The 16,187-nt window shown below is 40.0% G+C and overlaps 1 protein-coding gene across 9 annotated transcripts in view; it reads left to right on the top strand.

Annotated features, from left to right (window-relative positions):
- The first annotated feature begins 1,276 nt into the window (after positions 1-1,276).
- Positions 1,277-16,187, top strand: part of CAPRIN2 (caprin family member 2) — a 45,114-nt gene continuing 30,203 nt past the window's right edge. For all 9 annotated transcript variants that reach the window (XM_042992048.1, XM_042992046.1, XM_042992044.1 and 6 more), the window contains exons 1-4: positions 1,277-1,466; positions 2,575-2,840; positions 4,866-4,928; positions 14,386-14,472. In XM_042992048.1, coding sequence (XP_042847982.1) covers positions 2,589-2,840; positions 4,866-4,928; positions 14,386-14,472 — 402 coding nt within the window. In that variant the 5' untranslated portion in view covers positions 1,277-1,466; positions 2,575-2,588. The remainder of the gene's footprint in view (positions 1,467-2,574; positions 2,841-4,865; positions 4,929-14,385; positions 14,473-16,187) is intronic.

Genomic DNA, 16,187 nt, shown 5'->3' with positions numbered 1-16,187 from the left:
TCATAATCTCTGGTGTAACTTTGTGCCTTCTCGTTGATCCAAAAGTGTGTCCTTCACTTTTTCAAAAAAAAAACTGTGTCCAGTTTTTTGTTTCCCTTCATGCTCAACAGCTTCTGTTCTCTCTAGTTATAAACAATGAAACAAATGGACAATCTAATATTTGTCTGACCCTCAAGGTCACAGGTGGGATTCAGAGTTTCAAAGTTAAGATGCAACATTAACGTACATTACTTCAGGAGGGACCTAAAAGAACACAGATAATAAGTGGCAAAATACTGTATCAAGAAATGTTAAAAATCATGATAATTTTGGTGTGGGCTTGGCTAACACTTTTTAAACTGGACCTTTGTTTCCTTTATTATACTTCTGATTTTTCTCTATTTTTTTCTTGCCAGTCTAAATAGATCTTATCAGAGCCTCAGGGACAGGAGCTAAATCAATTCTATGTGGTGTAATAGCTGGACACATGTTGAGGCCCAGATGTTGCTGAATGTTTCCTACCTTCCCCCCCACCCCTTATTCATTAAACACCATGCCTTCCTTCAGAAACACTGAAGGAAGTTTCCAGCCTTTTTTCTTGATTTTATGCAACCTTACCAAAATTTTTATCAGCCTTTTCTCTGAGTGCCAACAAATCCATCTGCTTCAAAGCAACAAATGACACAGCCTAAATAAACAATCTTATAGTGAAGGTTGCGGAGTCACTCACTCCATTTTTATGGCCATGCTGATTCGGGGCATTCTGCTGTCAAAGGCTGAGTCCTTTCGGGAGAAACAGTGATTTTTCCCTACCCGACCAGGAAGGATGGAATCTGACAGGGCAAAGGCACGCCAGCACTTCAAGAGTGCCCACCTAAACCACCAGGGAAGCTCAAGCTCATTTCACTGGCAATTCCACAAAGGGCGCGCCGCCCTTTTCGGACGATCGAAATCACCTGTTCAAGGTCGCACATCCTCTAGTTACCGCATGCAATCAGCAAGGTTAGGCAGGGCTGCTGGGTCTACCGCCGGTTGGCTCTCGGCGACACACCGGGCCCACCTGCTACCCTGCAATCTGCGCAATCGCGGGGAGAACGCGCCCTCTCGCGACCGACTTCCCGCCGCAGCCCGGCCTGGAACAAACGCCCTCCGGGGCCCGCGACCCGCGGCGGCGGGGCAGGGGCCCCGGAAGGAGGCGGTGCCGGGGCGGCCCGAGGCTGCGCGTGCGGGAGGATGGGGGCGGGGCGCGCCTATATAAACTCCGTGCGGCGGAAAGGGCGGGCCTGGGCGAGAGCGGCTGAGTCGGCGGAGCGCCCGGCGCCGCAGACGCCGCCAGCGAGGACAGGGAGGGGAGAGGGAGGAGGCGGGAGGAGGAGACGCAAGTGCGGGGTGGCGCCGGTCCACCTCCGCAGCTCTCCTGGCTCCCGCCGGCTTTCGAAGGCGGGCCCGGGCTGCGGCAGCGGCAGCGGCCTCGGCGGCCAGCAGAGGTGAAGCCGAGCTGCGGCGGCCTGTGGGTCGACGCGGCGTAGGGAGGGCAGGGCAGGGCAGGGCTGGGCGGCCGCCGCCGCGGTGAGCTAGAAGGGCAGCTCGGCATCCCCGGGGCGGGGCCGTCGAGGGCAGGTGGCCCGTGCGCTTTTCTCCGGGTCGGCCTCCCCAGAGGCACCTGCACACGGGGCCCCAGCCTGGTGCCGGGGCGTCCGGAGGCTGTGGGAAGGGTGGGGGTCGGTGCCCTCGGGGCACTTAAGTGACCACCCAATAGAGGCGACTCTCGCGCGGGGCGCTGCGGGGACTGAGGATCAGTGCTGGCGTGCATGGGGCCTGTTATGCCCTTGCTTTGGGGTGCTCCGTAAGGGGATGCGCGGGGGTGAAGGTTGTGAGGACCGCTGATCAGAGCGGTGTGAGGCTCGGGAGGATGAGCCTTTAAACCCGTGTGGTGTGAGTGGTTATGGGTTAGTCTAAACAGAACAGAAAACCAACTCGGGGCGCTCGCAAGTACCTCGCTACAAATGTGCAGCAGTGACGGACTTGCCTTGTAGGCCCCAGAGCAATCAAAGGGAAGTTAGGGGTCTTGTTCAAGAAGCTGCTCCTCAGTTAGTGAATGAGGCTCTAAAAGAATTGTGTGTTGGGAATTTTTCTTTTAAATGGGCTTGTTTTTAGGATTGCGTTTGGGGCTAGTGGTGAGGGTAACGTAAAGAGGTTACAAAGGCTGCCTTAAGGTCCTAATGGGGAGAGCTTTTTTGTGTGTCATCATTCGACCATAGAAATTATTCAGAATGTGGATTGCCCTTACGAGAAGAGAGGAGCTCTGAAGCCATTGCTTGATTAGCAGTTCTTCTCCCTATGTGGAAAGTTGAATTTCTGGAAACATCCCCCATATTGTAGATTTTGCCCACGTAAAGGCGCTAGCACTTGGCACTAATCTCCTTAAAAGTAGTAGGATGGAAACACAGTACCTAGCATCGCTGGGTTTTGAGCTCACTTCTGTGCAAAAGAATTTTGAGGGAGTGGGTCTAGACTTTTCAGGGAAGTTCGAGTCTTCATTGTCTCCTCTAGTCTTAATTTACTTTTAACTTTTTTTTTCCTTCCTTCCTTCAGCTTCATCGGTTTCAATGGTGCAACTCTCTTCATCTCCTTTTGGTTACCAGTCACCTTCAGGCCATTCAGAGGAGGGAAGAGAGGGGAATATGAAGTCAGCCAAGCCCCAAGTGAACCACAGTCAGCATGGGGAAAGCCAGCGGGCCATGAGCCCTTTGCAGTCTGCTCTCAGTTCTGCTGCCTCTCCTTCCCAAGCATATGAGACATATATCGATAATGGACTCATATGCCTTAAACACAAAATTAGAAACATCGAGAAAAAGAAGGTAACTTTTTTCCCTCCCATCCCTGTATATGTACCATCTTTAATAAGGGTTAGGGAACTGGCATTTTTGCTTTCTGTCAGGGCTCAGAGGTACTCTTTCCTAAAAGATTTACCTAACCTTGGGATTTAGCTGACTGAAAACATACAAGTAGGTTAAATATTGGGTATATTAAGCATTTTATTTGATTTCTCAGCATAACTAAATAAAAATATTCCTCATAGTAAAATTACTATGCATGCTGCTGTTGAAATACTTGAAGAGCCAGCAACTTTAAGTCAGATTAATTCTTTGAGTGTAGTATTAATGTTTCTTTTCATAGATGAGTAATAGCCTGATTTTTTTTTTTAGCTTGTTTTCCTTGTGACTTTCTGCAGCAGTTGATATTGCAGTAAAGCTGCTGCAGTCATTGGAAGCTTCAGCGATGGGAGAGCCAGAAAAGGTTTTAGCACTAATTTTTGTGTTGCTAGGTGATCGTTTAAGATTGGTAGGTTAACATTGTAGAAAGCCTTATAAAGAGACTCAAATTATAATCAGCCCAATGTTACAGTAAATGCTGATGTAAAGATCCAAATCATTCCTTATTTCCTGAGTCATGTAGCCTGTGAAACAGTGCTGCACGTTGCTTTGTTGTGTCATGATTCTCTTTTGCTTGTGATAGTAAGGTGAGTGATTGACTATCTGGACCTGGGAACACTTACATATTTTTATTCCAGGATCTAGTTCAACCATAGGAAAGTTGCTTTTAATGGAGAAGTATGAAGAGATTTTTAAGAGTCTGGTTGACTCTGTCTCCCCCCAGCCCCCACCCCCCATGCCAAGGTAGGGAAGAAAGACCAGTTACTAGTAGCTTCTCTGTAACCCTAGCTCTCATCAGTTGTCTTTTGAATGCATGCAGTTGATCACAAGTGTGATAAGGTGAGTGTGCCTGGGTCAGCACAAATTCCCTGCCACTATGGGAAACTAGTCAAAGCACGATCTATTCAAAGCAGGATCTGTTGATGGAGACCCATTAATGTCTTTTTCCCAGGTGGAGGAACTACATATATGTGTATACTTACACGCTCTAGTGTAACTATAGTACCTCCTTAAGTTTGAATACTTATCTGGTCAGTAACAATGCTTTTGTTTGAAGCTTCTGGAAAAGCAATTGAAAGCTATAAAGCCAATATGGGAGAAGCCTAAACATTGCTTTTAGAATACTGTAGTGGGTCATGTCATTATTCTGGGGACAATAAATGCAATTTGTCATGTATTCACTGAAATATGAAACTCTAGGAAAAAAAGCTTTGAGTTAAGTCTATTATAATGCTAGAGAAAATATCTTCTACATTTCTATAATGCTAGAGAAAATATCCTCTTCTTCCATGAAGAAGTTTGCTATTCGACAAATGCCACATAATTCAACAGGTAACTGATAGTTTAAGCATGAGGTTAGAACAGAATTTCTCTGCCTCAACACTATTGACGTTTTTGTGCCAGATAATTCTTTTGTTGCAGACAGGGTGTGTGTGTGGGCGGGGGGGGGGGGGGGGGGGTGTGTGTGTGTGGCTATCCTGTGGAATGTAGGATGATTCGCAGCATCCTTGGGTTCTAGTCACACGATGCCTGTAGCATTCTCCACCTCCTTCTCATCCTTCAAGTAGTGACAACCAAGAACATCTCCAGACACTACCATAGATCCCTGGGGGTCAAAATTATCTCTGATTGAGCACCACTGGGGTAGGGGCATGTGATTGACTAGTTAAGTGTCTGTGTGTTAAGTAGTCTGATTGTAAGTAGAGGCCATGAAGAGAAGAGTTTTATTATTGCTTAACTTTTCTAATTCCAGACTAATGTTGATTGTAATATTTTTTCCCTGGCTGGATCTTATCTACAGTTGCTGCCTGCCTTGTAGTAAACCAGTATCTTACAGATTGATAGCATACTTCAAGAACTTTGTTTTCATAAGAAACAGTCTGGTATTTAGTTTATTTTTTTTCAGAATTTTGTATGAGACTACAGTAGATACAAGTTTCTCTTTTGTAGCTCAAACTGGAGGACTACAAGGATCGCCTGAAAAATGGAGAGCAACTTAATCCAGATCAGTTGGTAAGTAGTGTATAATCCTTGGGTCACACTTGTTGGCTTTTTTCTTTTTTTCTTTTTTTTTCTTAATAAAACTCTAGACGGGATTGGTGAGAGCAAAGATTTGATAAGGCCAATAAAGAAGAGCGAGAATCCACTGGATTTTTCAGAAGACTTTCTTTTCTTCACTTATGAGATCTTACAGACTTCTTTTGCACTAGCAGATGGTATGGATGGAGGTATGGGTTGCTAAATAAGAGTGAAAATGTAGACTATTGCTAAACATACGGATTTAAGTTTTAAACTTTTGTTAGGCTGAACTAAAGAGGTGGAGGGACGACTAGCTTTCCACTGTTCACTGGTATATATAAACCTGACATCTTTCTGCTCTAAAATGTAAAAGAGTATTTATTCTAGCTTGCCTAGGTTTTCTCCTTTTGCTTCTTCTTAATCCTTATGTATTTTCTCCTTGCTTTTCTATCCTAGATTGCTATGTCACCTCTCAGGAGGCATGTTTACTTTAAAAAATATTGTTTAACTTGTCTGTGGTATACCTGGCATCTGCAAGTTTTATCTAATGTGGTGAAAGTTTCTGCAATATGGAAATAAAAATGCTTAATTGATGTTTGTCTGATATCTCTTGGCTAAGAAGGGACAGAATTAAAAGTTATTTGATCTAGTCTGTAGACCTATCATCTTCATCTTTTTCAACTACGATTTTTGGTTGTGTATCACAGATACTGGCATTCGAGATCTTTTCCCTTATTGACTCCTCTTCACTGACCTAGAATTTTTGTGATGTAGTAAATTATAATTTTGCTGAGGCACAGATTTGAATTGTGTGAGCTCTGAGAATAATGTGCTCACATAGCTGGTGAGAGGACTTAGCTGGGCATCCAGCATTTCAACATAGCTTTGTTCTCAAAGTAGTCATGGTATGTTCAGTAACTTTTGAAGTGATAATATTTTTCTTTGTGTAAATATCCTTGAAGGAAGTGTTCTGATATGGTAGTATTCTTGATTTTGGGGAAATATGGGGGTTAGGGAGAGGGAGGTTGGTGGTTCTCATGGAAGCTCTCTAGCAAAGGTCAAGGACATGCTGTATTTCAGAGCTCTGGCCAGGTAAACTGTAGTCTCAGTATTTCATTACTGTCTTTATAACTACATGTTGCTTCTGTAGCATTAACTTTTATTTCTTGAGTTAAATGCTGACAACTGCCAAATTTATGTTGCCAATAGATAAGCCCTTGGAACTCGAGATTCCTGTGTTCAGTTGCTTATTTGGCATCTCCCGACCCCCAAAACCTGTTCCTCCTCTAATCTTAATGATGTCAGTTAATGGCTTGGGGAACTAAAAGGATGGAGTTGCCAAAATCCTTGGAGAATTTCTCATCTATTTCCTGATACCACACATCTAGCCCATTAGCAAGGTCAGTTCTACCTTCAAAGTAAATCCGGAAACTGGCCATTTCTCAAATTCCGCTTCTGCCATCCTGGTCCAGGCCACATCATCTTTCATCTACATTACTGTAATAGCTTCCTCACAGGTTTTTCTATTTCTGCTGTATCTCCAAGCTTGTTCTCAACATGGTAGCCTCAGTCATCCTGTTCGGATGCAAGTCAGTTGGTCATTCCTCTGTTCAACTCTCCATTGGTTCCCATCATGGCAGAATGTCCTTACTGTGGCCTACAAAGTCCTACAAAATATGCTTGCTACTTCCTTTCACATCTTTATTTCATGTCCTGTACTTCTGTCCCTTCCTAGCTTCATTCCGGCTACATTGGCCTTCTTGCTGTTCCTCAAACATCCCAGGCACGCTTTTGCTTCAGGGCTTTTTGCACTGTGTGCTGTTCCTATGCCTGGGATGCTTTTTCCCCAGGTGTCTAAATGGCTCAATTTCCAACTTCCTTCAGCTTTTTATTTGAAGGTCATCTCAGTGAGGCTTGTCCTGACAACGCTATACCTCCATTCCTCCATTCACACTCCTTAGCTCTTTGCCTTGCTTTAATTTTTTAACTAGTAGTGCTTTTCTGACAAACTATAAAGTTTATTGTTTCTCTTTCTCTTAAAATGTAAGTTTCATTAAAGTAGAGATTCTGTCTGTTCATTGCTGTTTTCCTAGTACTTAGAATAGTTTAGAGAATATAGCAGACATGTAAAATATTTATTACAAAAGGATTTACTAAATATAAAATGAATGTTATGATTTTAGATAAAATTAAGCATATAGTTTGTGGTACTTTAAAAATTTTTTTTTTTTTTTTAACATTCATCTTCAAGAGACAAAGTGTGAGTGGGGGAGGGGTAAAGAGAGAGGAAGACAGAATCTGAAGCAGGCTCCAGGCTCTGAGCTGTCAGCACAGAGCCCGACGCTGGGTTTGAACTCATGGACTGCAAGATCATGACCTGAGCTGAAGTTGGACACTTAACTGACTGAGCCACCGAGGTGCCCCTAATTTTTTTTTTTTTTAAGTTTATTTATTTAGAGATAGAGTGTGCAGGCAGGGTAGGGGCGGTGGAAGAGTGTGAGAGAGAGAATCCCAAGCAGGCTCTGCACTGTCAGCACAGAGCCTGACATGGGGCTCTGTCTCATGAATGTGAGATCATGACAGCCAAAATCAAGAGTTGGATGCTTACCTGACTGAGCCACCCAGGCACCCTTAGTTTGTGGTTCTTATGGGAATGAACATCTCTTCATATAAGCAATATGTATTTAAGGTAGAAATTCAGAAAATGCAGATAAATTGGAAGAAAAAAAATCTGTAATCTGATCCCTCAGAACTGTCATTAGTAGTGTAGTATTTAATTAGAAAAATCTAAGTTTAGTTTTTAAAGCTGGTAATAATTCACATAGTTCAGAAATTAGGCAATAGTTTAAAAGACAGTTTTTCTTTCACCTTGTCCTTCCTGTGTTCAGTTCTTATCTTACAAAGTAAGGCCGTGGGATTATGATCTGAGCTGAAATCAAGAGTTGGATGCTCAAATGACTGAGCCACCTGGGTGCCCCACTTTCTGTTTATTTCTAATTTTGTGTGGTTGTATTTTCCCAGTTTACTTTTAATTAAGTTAGCTAGTGCTTCTTTTTTTTTTTTTTTTAATTTTTTTTAGCTTCTGGGTTTGTTTTAGTTTTTCTCTTTTTCTGCTGTCCTTTGTTTTATTTGCTTCACTTTCTAACTTTGAATTAAGTGTTTAATTCATTTGTTTTCTTTTCTCCCCGCCCCCCCCCCCAATGGTTTGCATTTAAGGCTGTGAATTTTCCTTCAAGTAATGTTTTAGCTACACATTTGATACTGTATTTTCAATATTGTTGGCTAAAAATTTTGTAATTTCAGTTTGTAAATCTTCTTTAACCCAACAGATATTCTTAATATTGTAAATAAAACTTTCTATGATCTGCATGGCTATTGTAATCCTTTTAACGGTAACTCTTAAGTAACCTGTCAAGACTAAGCTAAAGACTAATAAGATTTCATTGAGATTTCTAATATAAACCTAGATTTTTTTCCTTTGAAATAGTAAGATTGTGTAATGAAGTTTTTTAGAGTCCCATTTATAATTTTAATATTTATTTTGGTTCAGATCTGGATTTGAAATAGAGAACCGAGATTCAAGTGAGTGCTTGAGCAAAAGGCAAATGGGTACTTTCAGCTTCAGTGAAACTTTTAGTTTTAAAGAATTAAGATTTGGCATCCATCTCTAGTTGCTAAACTCTGACCCTATGTTATATTTAATGCATAATACAAAACTCTTTTATTAGATAATATGAAATCTTTTCTGCTTTGTAGTCCCATTGCAGTTGGCCTTGTCAAAGCAAACCACTCAAATGTTACATGGGCTTCCTAATTAATATCCTTGTTTTGAGACCTTCCTTTTCAGTTCACCAGCCCTACTCCCTCTAGTGTTCTTTTTTTGAAACCGAAATCTCAGTATAGGATTCTAATCAAAAGTTTAAAAATTCTATTGAGAATTTTAACATGTTTTCTTAAAACTTTTTTTTAAAAGCATATTTATTTTGAGAGAGAAAGAGCATGTGCATGTGCATGCCAGTAGGGGAGGTGCAGAGAGCGGGAGAGAGAGAATCCCAAGCAGGCTCTGTGCTGTCAGCGTAGAGCGTGACTTGGGGCTTGATCTCAAACTGTGAGATCATGACCTGAGCTGAAATCAAGAGTCGGATACTTAACTGACTAAGCCTCCTAGGTGCCCCAAAAATCTTTAGCATATTTGAGCCTAAAATCATGTTCTGAACTGTTTTATTAATTCAACCATAATATATTAAGTACTTACACTGGGGGATTCTGGGCTTAAATGCTAGGGTTATGATGTAAGGGACAAATGTGATCCTTGCCCTCAAAGATACAGTGTGATGAGAAAGAGGTAGGAAATAAGTAAATAAAAATGTGATGGTGTTAGGGTGAGGTACAGAGTGATAATGGATTGTAATGAGGAATTTAACCTAGTTTGGAGAATTCAGGACAGCTTCCTTGAGAAAGAAGTGCTTCAGTTCAGACCTAAAAAATGAGAAGGACTTAGCAAGTTAAAATGGGGAAGGAGGGGGGCGCCTGGGTGGCGCAGTCGGTTAAGCGTCCGACTTCAGCCAGGTCACGATCTCACGGTCCGTGAGTTCGAGCCCCGCGTCAGGCTCTGGGCTGATGGCTCGGAGCCTGGAGCCTGTTTCCGATTCTGTGTCTCCCTCTCTCTCTGCCCCTCCCCCGTTCATGCTCTGTCTCTCTCTGTCCCAAAAATAAATAAAAAACGTTGGAAAAAAAAAATTTAAAAAAAAAAATTAAAAAAAAAAAATGGGGAAGGAGGAAGAAGAGCAGGCTAGGCAGATGCTAGCATGTGTAAAAGTCCTGAGTAGGGAAAGAATGTTTTTACAAAGAGGAAACTGGAAAGAAAGCCAGTATCGATGGAGTGATGTAGTTGGAATGGGAAAGCTACATGTACATCCTTATTTCCCGTTTAAAGACTGTGTTTTTTCTTAAGGTCGTCATAAATGATACAGATAAGTTTTAAGCAGAAAATAACTAGATTTGTAATAAAATCACTTTTAAGGGTGAGTGATGGTTTGGAGGTGGTAAGTGTGGGTGTAAGAAGACTAGATAATGGTTGGCTGTAGTCTCGGTCAGAGGTTATAGATACCTTGCTGGTACCAAAGTAGCAGCAAAGGAGTTTGGGTAAAGTAGATTCAAGAGATAGAATTAGCATAGCTTGGCGATAGGATCTAGTAGAAGAAAGAGCCAAGAATGGGTTCCAGGTTTCTGGCTTGAACACTTGGATGGATGGCAGAACCATTTATTGGGCCTGGAAACCCAGGAGGAGAAGACGGTTTTGGGAGGAGAGGATAAAAAGCTCAATTTTGGATGACTGATCAAAAAAAAAATTTTTTTAATGTTTTTTTAATGTTTTAATATTTTTGAGAGAGACAGATAGTGCATGTGAGAGCATGAACGGGGCAGGGGCAGATAGAGAGGGAGACACAGAATCCGAAGTGGGCTCCAGGCTCTGAGCTGTCAGCACAGAGCCTGATGCGGGGTTCAAACTCATGGGCCATGAGATCATAACCTGAGCCAAGGTCAGATGCTTAACCCACTGAGCTACCCAGGTGCCCCAGGACCACTGATTTTTTAATGTGGCTGTGGAACATTAAGGGGTGGGTAATATCGAATAAGTGTTTGAGTTACAGGTCTGGAACACAAAGAAGTTTAGTGTACAGTTAAGCTCATCTGTGTGGTTGCTGATTGAAACCATAAGAAAAGATGAGACTATGTTGGATGAGAATATAGAAAGGAGAAAAGCCTAGGACAGAGGAACTTTGACATTTAATGTTTGGATAATAAAGGCTAAAAATACTTATAGCCAACTTTAGGGTCAGGTATCATTTTGAGTGATTTGAATTGGCCAACATCTCTGTGATGTAGGTCCTGTTTATTTTGTAAATGCTAAAAACTGGGGTGAGAGAAGTTTATGGAAAAATTACTGGTAAGTAAAAAGCTGGAGAAATGGGAGAAAAATGGAAGTTTAGTGTTATTAAAAACAAAGAGATATTTGTAGAGCCAGAAGGTGCTTTTGTGTGGAAGTCTTCTGAGAAACCAGAATGAGAGTTTTAAAAGATCTATGGATTTAAAAGGTGGTATTGACATGCTTACTTTAGCCAGGATAGTTCTGGTGGAATGATGGAAACAAAATCCGGGTTGATAAGGGCTGAAGAGGAAATGGAGACTGTGTAGCCATTTTTGAAACTTTGAGACTGAAAGGAGGGGGTTGCCAGAAAGGCGCTTTTTATTTTTCTTATTTAGGTTGGGGGAGACTTGAACTTGTATTTATTTATATATTATATTTATTTATATTTATGTTTTTGAGAGAGAGGGCACAAGTGAGCGACGGACAGAGAGAGAATCCCACAAGGGACAGAGAGATATACAGAGAGAAGTGGGGCTCACCTGGGGCTCGTGTTTTACCAGAAGCAGGGCTTGTGTTCACCTGAAGCAGAGCTTGAGCTCACCTGATGGGGGACTCGAACTCACAAACTGTGAGATCATGACCTGAGCCAAAGTCATATGCTTAACAACTGAGCCACCCAGGCTCCCAAGATTTGAACTTGTTAAGTACTAGTTTAAGCATCAACAGAGAGTGAGAAATTCAAGATTTTTAAAAGGGAATCATAGAGTAAGATTTTTTATGAAGACGTAATTGAAAAGGATAGAAGGTAGAAGGATATTTCCTCCAGTAAGCAAAAAAAGGAAGGAAGAAAAGATGTATTCACATTGGATGATGGGAAGTTAAGGTAGTTCCCATTTGATGCTGCTTTTCTTGAATTAAAGTTAATACCATTTGGGAGTAAATATGAGGGAGTATTCCCTTCTGGTTTTATATACCTCTGAGGGCTGTATACTATGATTGTGTTATCTGTGCAAGGTTCTATAGTTGGAATACCTCTTCATCTTTTTTATTATGAAATAATACAGCTGCAACTAAGTGTCGCTTCTAGGTTATACTGCATAATAAAGCAAGCATCAGAATCCACCATTCAACTCCAGTAGTACATTACCAACACCACCAAAGCTCCTTCCCAGTTCTTTCTCTTTACTATAACCTGACCCTGAGCTGCCCACTGCCATTTCCTTGCTTTATTTTAATAGCACTTGTTTGTTGCCCTTGAATCTGTTAGAGTTGCTTTTTCGTACCTTATAATAAATGTTATCATACTGTGTTCTGCAGTTTGTCTTTTTCACTCATTATGTTTAGGATTTTTATATTAAGGAAAGTAGTTATATTTTATTTGTTTTACTCTACTTAGTAGTAGTTTGTGAGTAGATGATGTCCTACTTAGAACAATCTTATATGTGTTATTGAGACACAAGTGTGAAATTTTTCAGGGTGCACCTGAAAAATTACCTATCATGGGCTGTATGGTATGCCCATAGTTAACTTCATAGGTAAAAATGCCAAACTTTTCCAAAATTATTATACTAATTTATGCTAATGCTGGTAGTACATAGTTATATAGCAGTATATAGGTAGACTCTATACTTTTGTAAAAGCTTATGTTATCACACTGTTTTTAAAACAGCTTTTTTGAAGTATCATATATAGATCATAAAATTAACCCATTTTAAGTATATAAGACAATGATTTATAGTCAATTCGTAGAGTTATGCAGCTTCCATGACAATCTAGTTTTCAAACATTTCCGTAACCCTTCCAAATTCCTTTTTGTCTCCTTATTTGCTTTCTATCTCTATAAGTTTGTCTTTTCTGGATATGTCACATAAGATAGTCTTTCCCATATGGCTTCTTCGAGTTATGATTATGTTTTTGAGGTTCATCCTTGGTGTAGTATGTATCATTAATTCATTCCTTTTTATTGCTGACGAGTGTTCCTTTGAATGATTGTACCACATTTTGTTTATTTACCAATTGCTGGATATTTGGATTGTTTTTATTTGGGGCCATAATGAATATGCTGCCATACAAATTTGCATGTAAGTCTTTATGTGGATATATGTTTTCATTTCTTTTGGGCAGGTACTAGAAGTGGGATACTATATTACTTTAAATATGGAGACTTTAAAATACTGTATATCTTTATGTGGTTAGACAAGTTTCCCACCTTGGTTTGTTTCATATTAGCCCTTTGTTTTTCCAAACAGATTAAAGTCCCATTAAAAAAAAGTCTATGCCTTTCCTAATTACCAACTTTGTTAATCTGTGAAATCTTAAAAAAAAAAAATGCCCCTTGAATTTCCAATATTTTGGGGGTGTCTGGGTGGCTCAGTCAGTTCAGGTCTTGATCTCAGGGTCATGAGTTCAAGCCCTGTGTTGGGTTCCATGCCTGGTGTGGAACCTACTTAAAAAAATTTACAATATGGGGGCTCCTGGGTGGCTTAGTCTGTTTAGTGTCTGGCTTTGGCTCAGGTCATGATCTTGCTGCTCATGGGTTTCAGTCCCACATCGGGCTCTGTGCTGCCAGCTCAGAGCCTGGAGCCTGCTTCAGATTCTGTGTCTCCCTCTCTCTCTGCTCCTTCTCCACTCATGCTCGCTCTTTCTCTCTCTCTCAAAAATAAATAAACATTAAACATTTTACAATATTTTTGTTATAATACTTAATTTTGTCTGTTATAGGTAATTGTTTACAAGTCTTTTCTACCATAGTATAAATTTCTTGAAGTTGCTTATTTGTGATCCTCATTCTGCTACTTGTGTACTATATTTGAGTAGTGAATGAATATTGACAGAGGAATACTATTGGCTCATTGCTCTTGAAAACCACAGGCTCTAGGGGTGCCTGGGTGGCTCAGTCGGTAAAACGTCCGACTTTTGGTCATGATCTTGCAGTCTGTGAGTTCGAGCCCTACATTGGGGCTCTGTGCTGACAGCTCAGAGTCTGGAGCCTGCTTCGGATTCTGTGTCTGCCTCTCCCCCACTCATGTTCTGTGTGTGTGTCTCTCTCTCTCAAAAGTAAAATAAAACATTAAAAAGATTTTTTAAAAACCACAAGTCTGGGGCGCGTGGGTGGCTTAGTCAGTTAAGTGTCCAACTTTGACTCAGGTCATGATCTCATGGTTCATGTGTTCAAGCCCCACATCGGGCTCTGTGCTGACAGCTCAGAGCCTGGAGCCTGCTTCTGATTCTGTTTCTCTCTCTCTCTCTGACCCTTCCCTGCTCACGCTCTGTCTCTCTCTCTCTGTCTCTCACAAATAAACATTAAAAAAAGAAAAAAAACACAGGTCTCTCTGATCTTATACTGTACACTTCATAGTTAGGAACTCAAGTCTGTTGTTATGGCTCAGATTTCTAGCATAAAAATTGAATCTTAAAATTTATATAACTTCTATTAAATGCTCTCTCTTCCTACATTTTTTGAGTATGGCTAGTCCATAAAGTCTTAAGTCTTTTCTACTCTTTTTATAGGAACACTTATTTTGACATATTTATATTTAGAAGCTAACAGAATTGATGTTTTCTTATCCTATTTGGTAGGAAGCGGTGGAGAAATATGAAGAAGTTTTACATAACTTAGAATTTGCCAAGGAACTTCAGAAAACCTTTTCTGGACTGAGCCAAGATGTGAGTACGTTTTCTTTGCTATTCCTGAAACCACTTTAGCCACGGATCTGGAAGAAAATATTAGCGTTCATTAATGGTGTTCAGTTATTACCATCCATCTCATTCCTGCTGATATTTTATTGGGGGTGAGGGGGTTGACAATAGCTATTGAAGAACTAGTGTTTTCAGATTTCTGGAGTCTCAAGAGAGCACAAATGGTGTCCGAATATGAGACACTGTGAATAAAGTATTAGTTGTCCAATGGGTATTCACTGTGGAGTTTTAGAAATCATTGAGAAGGGGAATAAAAACTATTTTGATGGACACAGTTTACAAAAGATTTTTTAGAATATAGGCTTGTAAATTTGTATAACACAGGCTTGTCAGTTTAGCATTATTTAACGTATAAAGAAACAGAATTGGTAGACTCTTTTTCTTGAGACCATGGCAGTTATTACCAGGAAGATTTGTGATTCATGGTAAATAGAGTTAAGTCTGGTTTCACAGCTTGTTAGGGTCTCTATGTTGGCAGTCCAAACTTCTGTCTCTGACAGATTTAGTCAGTAATTAATATGAAGCCTTAAGCATTCACTAATGAAGTATTCTTCCCTGTTTTAGAATTGTATTAGAAGGCCCTTTAAAGATCATCTTTTAACAATTAAGAAATATTTTTGTAAATTCATTTCTGGGATGGGGAGTATGCTTCATAAAATAGTCTCTTTCACTTTTTGGGTATCTTCTTGTATAGTGAACTAAAATTCTCTTCTCCATTCCTCTGGCATCAAAAAACCTCCAAAAACAAACAAACCCAACACATCATTTCTAGGCTGAGGACATCTATCATCTTTTTATAATATCATTGCTTTCTCTGGATGTTTGACTTACTTAACTCTTAAAAGGTAGTGTGTAAATCTGAAATAGCCTAGTATAGAGCCATTATCTTCTGTTTTCTAGAAAATTCTGTTAATGCAACTCTAAGATGACATGAGCTCTTTTTGTCAACCATAGTATATTTTAACTCATGTTTACTCATTTATCACTTAATTTTAGTGCTTTCTGTGAATTTCACAGTTGTTAAATATTTCTAGGCTATTTTAGATACTTTTAAATTGATTTTTTTCCTTATGATTAATCACTCCCCCATTTGTTAAATTTATTTAGTTTTGACCCACTTTACTATAAAAAGATATTTCATATCTTCTTTCTGGTTGGATGTTTGGAAGTATACTTCTATAATACTTAAAATTTTCTATTAACTTTTTTTACTCAAAATTATTTGATAATTTTAGTTTTTCATTCAGGTGTTTATTTTTTCAAAGTATGTTTTGTTTCTTTTATCCTTCTTTTTATATTTAAATCTTTTTTTAAACACCTTCCAAGTGCCAGGTACTTCTGTAAGTCAACTTGATTTTTACAGCAATCCAGGAAATAGATGTATATAAGCCCCATTTTACAGATAAGGAATCCAATGCTCAGAACAAAAGGAACTTCTTCAAAATCATATAGTCAGTAAGTGGTAGAGTGAGGGTAGGACCCTAACTACTCTTTATCTCTAAAAATTGTGTTCTTTATACAAGTATATAGTATCTATCTATTTACATGCTTTTCCACTGCTGTTGTCTAGAGGTAGTTACCAATCCACCAAATTTTGTTGCTATCCATGAGGTTATTTTTTCTAATTTGTACTGTGGATTTACTTTCACTTTAGGTGAGATATTAAGGTACTTTGGAACATG

This window comes from Panthera tigris, chromosome B4 (assembly GCF_018350195.1).
Source record: "Panthera tigris isolate Pti1 chromosome B4, P.tigris_Pti1_mat1.1, whole genome shotgun sequence".
Taxonomy (NCBI): Eukaryota; Metazoa; Chordata; class Mammalia; order Carnivora; family Felidae; genus Panthera; species Panthera tigris.
This window is presented reverse-complemented; position numbering and strand designations above follow the sequence as displayed.